This window comes from Eimeria maxima, genomic scaffold, assembly GCF_000499605.1.
Source record: "Eimeria maxima Weybridge genomic scaffold, Emw_scaff90, whole genome shotgun sequence".
Classification (NCBI taxonomy): Eukaryota; Apicomplexa; class Conoidasida; order Eucoccidiorida; family Eimeriidae; genus Eimeria; species Eimeria maxima.
Window position 1 is genome coordinate 53,816 of NW_013564023.1, and position 9,598 is coordinate 63,413.

At 47.0% G+C, this 9,598-nt stretch overlaps 3 protein-coding genes across 3 annotated transcripts; 1 reads left to right on the forward strand and 2 right to left on the reverse strand.

The window, feature by feature from the left end:
* Positions 1-4,150: 4,150 nt before the first annotated feature.
* Positions 4,151-5,357, reverse strand: EMWEY_00012390 (hypothetical protein; the record flags this gene model as incomplete). Its single annotated transcript, XM_013479115.1, has 4 exons — positions 4,151-4,387; positions 4,475-4,629; positions 4,882-4,975; positions 5,196-5,357. 4 exons carry the CDS (start codon positions 5,355-5,357, stop codon positions 4,151-4,153), a joined length of 648 nt encoding a protein of 215 aa, XP_013334569.1.
* A 234-nt stretch (positions 5,358-5,591) lies between these two features.
* On the forward strand, positions 5,592-7,019 carry EMWEY_00012400 (hypothetical protein; the record flags this gene model as incomplete). The annotated part of the gene is made up of 1 exon (XM_013479116.1): positions 5,592-7,019. One exon carries the CDS (start codon positions 5,592-5,594, stop codon positions 7,017-7,019), a length of 1,428 nt encoding a protein of 475 aa, XP_013334570.1.
* A 706-nt stretch (positions 7,020-7,725) lies between these two features.
* EMWEY_00012410 (hypothetical protein) lies at positions 7,726-8,431 on the reverse strand (the record flags this gene model as incomplete). The annotated part of the gene is made up of 2 exons (XM_013479117.1): positions 7,726-8,025; positions 8,270-8,431. The coding sequence occupies 2 exons, from the start codon at positions 8,429-8,431 to the stop codon at positions 7,726-7,728; spliced, it is 462 nt and encodes a 153-aa protein (XP_013334571.1).
* Positions 8,432-9,598: the final 1,167 nt, after the last annotated feature.

The following is a 9,598-nucleotide window of genomic DNA, read 5'->3' on the forward strand; positions in this document are numbered from 1 at the left end:
TTTTGTATATATAAATAAAGAATAAATAAAATAATAATTATATTAATAAAATAATTAATTAAAAGAAGAAAAAGAATATATAATTCATTAAAAGAAGAAGAAGATAATAAGAGAATAATTCAATAATAATTGCAAGAAAAATAATTCATGAACAATACAGGAAAAAACAATCACTAGGAAAGTATTTAGATCTATAAAACAGGAAACAAAAAGTACACAAAAAGAACTAATTATAATACATTAATTATAAGAATAATAAGGAGAAAAAAAGGAGAAAAAAAAGCGTCTTTTTCTTACCCCCTTGGTGGATGTTTTTCTTCTCTTAGGGGCTTTCTTGATACCATTGCGATGGTTCTTCTTGTTCTGCAGATACAAGAAAACAAAAAGAAGATCTTTTTTTATTAATTATTCTTTTATTTATTATAATTAATATAAATAAAATAAGAAAATATAAATAAAATATACACACTATTCTTGTTGATATAGACACGGCTATTTCTGCTTGCTTCCTATAGTGGTGGGTCTTGGCTTGCTGTATACTGCTGCTGCAGCAAATATATATGAACAGATTATGACGAATAAATAAGAAAATAAATAAAAAAAGAAATAAAAAGAATTGTGAGGGTCTAAATGTTAAGAAAAATGGTTGCTGCTGTTCCTGTTTCTGCTGTTTCTGCTGTTGCTGCTGCTTGCCTGGTTGTGATTGGTGTGGTTCTTTGACTTGGCCATTTTCGCAGTCCTTAAAGAACACCAATAAGCGAAGGCCAATTAAATAAAAGAGAGAAAAAACATCAAACAAAGGAAATGCGTATTCGTAGACCCCCAAGACTTATGCTTACATGCTAAGGAGGCATTCTATAGGTAGACAACGAGCGGCGGGGCTGTGGGGCGGCAGCCGTTTATTGGGGCTTTCTCCTTTATGTATTCTCTAGTATGCCATCTCCTCTTGCGTATTTTCAATAAATAATGCATTTTTTAATCTAATCATACTAAATTTAATATAAAATAACAGCAAAAGGAGGCAAAACAAGCAACGATTGGCAGTAGATCCACGGCCAAATAAGTTATCTGCTAATACAGGGGGAAACACAACGGGTAATTTAAGGAGAAATAAAGGCAAATGTGTGCAAATAAATTAAAATCATTAATTAATATTTCTTTGATTTGTTTGTTTATCTAAAAATGTAGATAAAAAATGCTGTATAATTATATTATATACTGCGCATGCAGTGCATGCGCATGCATGCAACTGCACCACCACCATGGGTATGAATGTTTCTTATGTTTTATTTTGTGTAATTTATAAATCAATTAGAAGCATTTTATCAATTTAATTAATAAATATAAATAAAAGGGAATAAAATACTTTTTTTCCCTCTAAGTAATGAATATTCAACTCCTACCTCTATAGTAACAGTCATAGGAATCAGATCCGCCGTAGGCAGAAAAGAAGGGGAAATACAAAAGATAGGGAAACAAAAAAGGATCTTTTCTCCTCTACTTTCTTTAATAGTTTAGGTAGCAATAAAGAGGCATTTGTTACTGTTAAATAAAGGGGAAAAGTTAATAGGCAATTTGCTGCACTGCAGCACAAGTTGCTGCATTTGTTGCAACAATTCCCCTTTTGCTGCAATTAGTGATGGTGAAGATACACTCGCATGCAGCCCCAAGGAAGAAGAACTTCCTTCTGCATGCAATAATAATATTTTTATTATTTTATCTTTATTAATTTCTATGTTGTCCCTCTCTTCTTGGCAATTAGATGCAGCAAACAGATTGTTGCTGCTGCTATACATATATTAGCAGCAGAAATAGTACACAGCAGCAGATATATCTATAATATATTTATTTATTTATAAATAAATAAATAAATAAATAGTAAATAAATTAATATGTGTTAATATACACAAAAAATATATTGAGGAAGGGGAACTCCCTATGTTGTTCCTCTTGGTTATGTGCAGGGAATTTTTTCTTCTTTTTTTATTTCTTTCCCTTATAAATAAGAAAAACAATTAACTAATTTAATTAATTAATTAATTAAATTAATTAATTAATTAATTAATTAATTTAATTAATTAATTAGTTGAATCGCCGTGACACTCAATAGGAAGTCTTCCTGCAACCTCCACTGCAGCAAACTGCTGTGTAGCAGCAGCAGCTGCTGCTGCTGCAAGTGTTGCTGCTAAGCAGCACGCACTTCTACACCTGCTGCTGCTGCTGCTGCAGTAGCAGCAGCAGCAGCAGCAGCAGCAGCAGCCCCTGCATTGCTTATTCTTCTTCTTCTTCTGGATCTATCGGTTCTCCATTCTCGTCACATTGAACGACACTCTTCACCTGCAGCAAGAAGCAGCAAACAACCCTTCAACTCTGCTGCTGCTGCTGCTGCTGCTGCTGCTGCTGCTGTTGCTGCTGCTGCTGCTTAGGCGTGGCACGAAGAGGGAGGAATGCATGCGAACAATACTCACAATACTTGCTGCTAGTCCCATGGTTTAGGGTTTATGGCCTGGTGTTAAGAGATAGAGGTTAATGGCGTGGTTTTTAGGGTTTAGGGTTTGTATGGTTTCTAGGGTTTAGGGTTTAGGGTTTAGGGTTTACCTCTGGATAATAGTACTGTAGCATTTGTTCAATTCCTCTCTTAACAGTAATTGTTGATGATGGACAACCTTGGCAACTCCCCGTCAGGTGTATGTACACCTCACCCTTCTCTATATTAAATCCTAATACCTCTAGGTCTCCTCCGTCACTCTGCAGCAGCAGCAGCAGCAGCAGCAGCAGCAGCAGCGATGCAACAGCAACAATGCATGCAAGAGGTAGGACGGAGAGCAGCAGCAGAAACAGCCGTGGCTAAAAGATACCAGCAGCAGCGGCACATCAGAGCACCAGCAGCGGCTGCAGCAACTGCAGCAGCAGCGTCAGCAGCAGCAGTATCAACACCAGCAGCACCAGTAACATCAGCAGCAGCAGCAGCAGCAGCAGCAGCAGCAGCAGCAAGACAAGAAGCACAGCGATCTACCTGCAGCATAGGTCGTGTTCTGCTGTTTAGTATTTCTTTAATAGAATTAAATAATTCTTCTTCTTCCTCGTTATGTACTCCTGCTGCTGCTGCTGCTTCTGCTGCTGCTTCTTTGGCAGCAGCAGCTGCTGCAGCTGCCTCTGCTGCTGCTTCCCTCTCTGCTGCTGCAGTTTTTCTTGCCATCTCCACCTGAGCCGGAATCGACGAGCTGTGGAACACGCAGCAGCAGCAGCAACACCAGCAGCAGCAGCAGCAACAGCAGCAGCACCAGCAGCAACAGCAGCAACAGCAGCAGCAGGAACAAGAAGAAATGAGGAACGTCACCACGTAGTCCCACAAAAATCCGGATGGCTAGCCATTGCTGCTGCTTAATTTCTTGCTGCTGCTTCTGCTTCTGCTGCTATTGCTGCTGCTGTTGCTGCTGCTGCTGCTGTTGCTGCTGCTGCTGCTGCTGCTGCTGCTGCTGCTGCTGCTGCTGACCTGATGGCTTGTACTATAAGGGGTTGTAGATCAGCCCATTTTGCTTCTCCTTTCTTTATGACGGAGACAAAACCCTCACCAACAAATACAGAAGACACGCCTTCTACCTAATAAGCAGCAGCAGCAGCAGCAGCAGCAACAGCAGCAGCAGCAAATGACACCTACTGCCCCATTAGGAGATGCAGTAGCAACAACAGCAGCAACACAATAGAAGCAGGCAGGATAGTAGCAGCAGCACCAACAACAGCAGCAGCAACAGTAGCAGCAACAGCATCACACCTTGAGGACGGCCTGAGCCAAAGGCGAGTCGGAAAGGTCTGCAATGCAGCAGCAGCAGACGCAGCAGACGCAGCAGCAGCAGAAGCAGCAGCAGAAGCACAAGCAGAGACAAATGGCAAAACCTTTAGCATTAACATTCTGTATCGTGCGTGTTCGCTGGCTGCAGCAACAGCAGCAGCAGCAGCAGCAGCAACAGAAACAACACCAGCAGTAACACTACCACCACCAGGAGAACGACCACGACCAACAGCAGCAGCAGCAGCAGCAACAGCAGCAGCAGCAGCAGCAGAATACCATTAGACTGTGTATGGAAATGTTTAGAGATAATTTTTCCTTTTTGGTTAACAAGAGGACCAGGCAGCAAAGGTCTAAACTTTAATGCATTAGGGTTAGGTGTAGCCTCTGCAGGTACTGCTGCTGCTGCTGCTGCTGCTGCTGCTGCTGCTGCTGCTGCTGATGCTGATTCTGCTGATTCTGTTGCTGCTGGTGGTGGTGGTGATGATGCAGGAGAGTTTGATGAATTAGATAACCAACGACGATCGATGAATCCTGCTGCTGCTCCTCCTGCTGCTCCTGCTGCTGGTGCTGCTGCTGCTGCTGCTGCTTCTCTTGCTGCACCAGATGGCAGCAGAAGAGAGCAAGATCTGGAATTCAAACGGGGGTATGGAGGTGTTGTTGTTGTTGCTGCTGCTGCTACACTTGTTGCTCTTGCTGCTGTTCTTGCTGCTGCTGCTGCTGCTGCTGCTGTTGTTGTTGTTGTTGTTGTTGTTGTTGCTGGTGATCTTGCTGTTGCTGCAGCTGTTGCTGCTGCAGCTCCAGAGCGCAGCAGGATGTATCTGTGCATGTTGTTTTTCCTGGGAGCAGTTTCAACGAATGCAAAACCTACAGGACCTTGTTCCTGCTGCTGCTGCTCCTGCTGCTGCTACTGCTGCTGCTGCTGCTGCTGCTGCTGGTGGAGGTTGTGTTGGTTCTTGAAATAAGTAAGGAGTGTTGCTGCCTTTAAGGGTAAATAAAAATAAACAAATAAAGAAAAAAACAATTTAATAAAAGACAAAGAAAAAAAGATGCAAAAAGCCCTAAAGAGCAGCAAACTCTTCACAGGTCACCTTCGGGCTGCTGCTGCTGCTGCTGCTGCTGCTGCTGCTTGCTGCTGCCGAAGCTGCTGCTTTCTTGCTGCTGCCGCTGCTGCTGCTCCTGTTCCTTCTAGCAACCAAATAAATAGAGAAAAATAAAAGAAGGACTACTGAATACTCTATACAGAAACTTCCAACTATAAGACAGCCTTTTTCTTGCTGCTACTTGCTGCTGCTGCTGCGGCTGCTGCTGCTGCTAGTTGCTGCAGCAACAGACACTGGCCTTCTAAGATATTTTAGGCTTTGTACTTCTTCTAAAAGGGTTAAGCGATACTCCCTTGAGGCACCCGCTGCTGCCGAGCTGCACCGGTGCTGCTGCTGCCGTCTTTGCTGCTGCTGCTGCCGTCATCTCCGCTGCTGCTGCTGCCGCTGCTGCTGCTGTTGCTACTTTTCCTTTTTCTACTGCTGCTGACGTTACTACTACGGCTCCTACTGCTGCTGTTGACCATGGTAGCTTAGAGCCGCTACCTCAAGGGTGATCTGTTGCTGCTGTTGCAGCTGCTGCAGCTGCTGCAGCTCAGCAGGAGCAGAAGCTGCTGCAGCAACTTATAAGCTGCTTAGGACCAAAGAAAACTGCTCGCTGGCGTTTTTCCTGTAGCCTCTACTGCTGCTGCTGTTGCTGCTGTTGCTGCTGATGTTGCTGCTTCCTTGGATACGTCCGTTGCTGCTCTTTCCCTAAGAAAATGCAGCTGCAGCAAGGCGCAGCAGATGCTGCTGCTGCAATTATGGGGATTTTCTCCCAATTCAACGGGAGTGCAAGAGAGGTGGGGCGGCTGCATCGAAGGAGGAGGGGAAGGAACAACAACAACAACAATAACAACAACAGCAGCAGCAGCAGCAGCACTAGTAGCATTATAACCTGCAGCAACTGCAGCAACAGCCTCAGCAGCAGCACATGCAGCAGCAGCAGAGGCGAGCCTGTTGGGTTTAATACATTTCCTCTCCTTAGAGAAGGCCAGGAAATAAATGGTGCAAGGACACCGGAGCTGCCTACTGGCGACGGGCCTTTTGCTGCTGTTGCTGCAGCAGCAACAGCAGCAGCAGTAGATGCTATAGCAGGGTCTCCAGGGTCTCCTGCTGCATTAACAACAATTGCTGTTGAAGGTTCGCTGCTGCTGGTAGCAGAAGCAGCAGCAGCAGCAGTGCAATTCTTTAGGCGTCTGTTTGGGGTCGAGACAGACAGCAGCAGCAGTTGCAGCAGCAACAGCAACAGCTGCAGCAGCAACAGTAACAGCTGCAGCAGCAGCAGCAGCAACAGCTGCAGCAGCAGCAGCAGCTGCTGGGATGTCTTCCCCCTACTAAAAGCATGCACTGGCTCATTGCTTAGTTTGATCCCCTCAGACACAGCATCATTTATAGACACACAGCAGCAGCAGCAGCAGCAGCAGCAGCAGCAACAGCAGCAACAGCAGCAACAAATGCAGTGGGAACAACAGCAGCAACTGCAGCAGCAGCTACTTCAGCAACAGCACATGCTGCAACAACATCAGCAGCAATTCCTACAGCATCTTTCTTTCCCATACCAAGAGGAGCAGCAGCAACTGCAGCAACTGCAGCAAATGCAGCAACTGCAGCAAATGCAGCAAATGCAGCAAATGCAGCAACTGAAGAATTCCCACATCTCTTTTCCCTCAGAAGAAACGCAAGTTGATTGGCCAACGGACAGTTTGCTGCAGGCTGCTGCTGCTGCTGCTGGTGGTACAGTAGCAGCAGCAGCAACAGCAGCACCTGATGCAGCAGCAGCAGCAGAAGCAGAGATAGACTGGGAGCAGCTGCTGCTGCGAGCAGCATCTCGGTTGGACAGCCAAGGAGAACACATCAACTCCGTAATACCTGCTGCTGCTGCTGCTGCTGCTGCTGCTGCTTCTGCTGTTGCTGGTACCGTTGATGCTGCTGTTGCTCCTGTTAGTATTAGTATTGTTGCTGCAGCTGCTGGTGCTGCTTCTGTTGCTGCTGTAGCCGGTTCTCCTGCTGCGAGTGCTGCTGCTGCAAACTCTGCCTCTGCTGCTGCTGCTGCTGCTGCTACCGGCCTGGTTGCTGTAGCAGCAGCAGCAGCAGCATCAGTAGCAGCAGCCCTTATACCTTCATACAATTTCTTCCCTTCCTACTGAGCCACCCTTTTGCCGCAACACGTCCTTGCTGCTGCTGCTGCTGCTGCTGCTGCTTGTACGGTTGTGAATGTTGTAGCTGCTGCTGCTGCTGCTGCTGCTGCTGCTGCTGCTGCTGCTGCTGCTGCTTGTCTTACACTCAGGAGGAATACAATTTTCTTGTGAAGGCAGTAGACATATTCACCAATAGAACAAAGACAACCACAAGTGTCAGTCGTCTTACTCCTACTGCTGCTGCTGCTGCTGCTGTTGCTGCTGCTGCTGCTGCTGGATCTGTGGCTATTTGTTTCTCTTCCTGCTGCCTGCTGCTGCTTACCCATAGAAGGTTGCTTGCTGCCTCCTTCGGTCGTTGCTGTAGAGTAGCCGGATGAGACTGCCTGCAGCAGCAGCAAAAGCTGCAGCAGCAGCACCACCACCACCAGAAACAGCGGCAGCAGCAGCAGCAGCAGCAGGTGCTGCTGCTGCTGCAGTATTTGTTAATAAATAATAATAATAATAATAATAATTGGGGTGTATGTACAGCTAAGAGATGGTTCCCTTAGAGGATGGCTTCTTACAAAAGAAAAACAAAAACAATTTAATGTCCTTATTAACTTCGATGAAGATAATCATGTATGCTGCTGCTGCTGCTGCTGCTGCTGCTGCTGCTGCTGCTGTTGCTGCTGTTGCTGCTGTTGCTGTTGCTGTTGCTGTTGCTGGCTGCTGCTGTTCATAGGGATAATGCTGCTGTTGTTTCTGCTGGTGCTGGGGATGCTGGGGATGATGGAGATGCGGCTGCTGCTGCTGCTGCTGGGGATGTTCGGGGATTCAGTTGCTCCTGCTGCTGCTGCTGCTGTTGCTGCTGCGCTCGCCCTTCCTTACCCGGTTGTTGGTGGTGGTACTGCTGCTGTTGCTGCTGCTGCAGGGCGTCATCTTGCGTCTCTTCTCCTCCACTGGCTACCGCATCGGGCAGCTGCACATCCCGCTGCACCAGGTTAGCTGCTGCACTTTGCTGCTGCTGCTGCTGCTGCTGCAGCAGCAGCAGCAGCAACAACACAATAGCAACAATATCTGCTGGCCTTTTGCCTTTGCTTCCAGCACCAAAAACCTGCAGATAATAGTTACCTGTTGCTGCTGCTGTTGCAGCTGCTGCAGCTGTGGCAATTGCAGCAGCAGCAGCAGCAGCAGCAGCAAAGTTGCTGGCTTTCTCCTGTTGCTGCTGCTTTTTTCAGATAGAGAACGTGCTGCTGCCAGACGACTTGAAGGCTAGTTACTCCTCCGCCTGCTGCTGTTGCTGCTGCTGCAGCTTCCCTTGTTGCTGCTGCTGCTGCTTCCGTTGCTGCTGCTGTTACTGCATCTTTTGGTGCTGCGGACTTTTGGCTTTGCTGCACGACTTGCTGCTGCTGCTGCTGCTGCTGCTGCTGCTGCTGCGACATGTTTTTATGTCTATATACCCATCAATGTGATGTTGCTGCTGCTGTTGCTGCTGCTGTTGCTGCTGCTGTACTTACTATTTGCTGCATTTGCTGCTGCAGGAGGTGGCTCCTGAACTCCCCGTAGATTTAAGGGGAGAGGATGCGCATGCAGTCATCTTACAGGCAAGCCACAAACTGTGCTGCTGTTGCTGCTGTTGCTGCTGTTGTTGCTGCTATTGGAGCAGCAGCAGCCCCTGCTGCTGCTATCTATCACTTGGTGCCTAACCCTTTCCTTGCCTGTTCGTTTGCTGCTGCACTCAGCAGCAAACCCACACAAAACTCTGCTGCTGCTGTTGCTGCTGCTGCTGCTGCTGTTATTGTTGCTGCAGATCGCATGCAGTCTGCCGCTGCAGTTCTTTCAACCCGAAGCAGATTCTCCATCGCTGCAGCAGCAGAGTAATACCTCAGAGCAGCAGCAGCAGCAGCAGCAGCTGCTCCTGCTGCTGCCCTCGCAGCAGCAACGAACCCTAGTATATGTATCTCTTCGGCTGCTGTGCCATCAGCAGCAAGAGGAAATGCAGCAGCAGGAAATGCAGCAGCAGCAGCAGGAAATGCAGCAACAGCAGCAGCAGCAGGAAATGCAGCAACAGCAGCAGGAAATTCAGCAACAGCAGCAGCAACAAGAAAAGCAACAGCAGCAGCAAAAGGTGTAGTAATCCCAGCAGCAGCTCTCCAGTTCAGGGGCAGTTGCACCCCATGGGGTTGCTGCTGCTGCTGTTGCTGTTGCTGTTGCTGCATCTATAACTGCAACGGCAGCAGCAGCTGCTGGTGCTCTAAGTATGAACCTGCTGTTGCTGCTGCTGCTGCCAAGGACGCTGGCTGTTTGGCAGTTAATATACCGCTATACACGCGTTTGCTGCTGCAGCATGGACTAGCAAGCTAGCTAGCTAACTAGCTAGCTAGGGAGCTATCTTGGTGTAGCCAGCACCAGCAGCAGCACCAGCAGCAGCAACAGCGGAAGTAGTTGTAGCAGCAGCAGCAGCAACAGGAACAGCAGCAGCAGGTATGGATAGACTGCCTATCTACTAATTCAATAAAAATAAATAATAAACAAATAAATAGATTTAAATAACAAACTGTCTCCTTTTTGTCTCTTTTTTATCCCTATATATATATATATATATATAT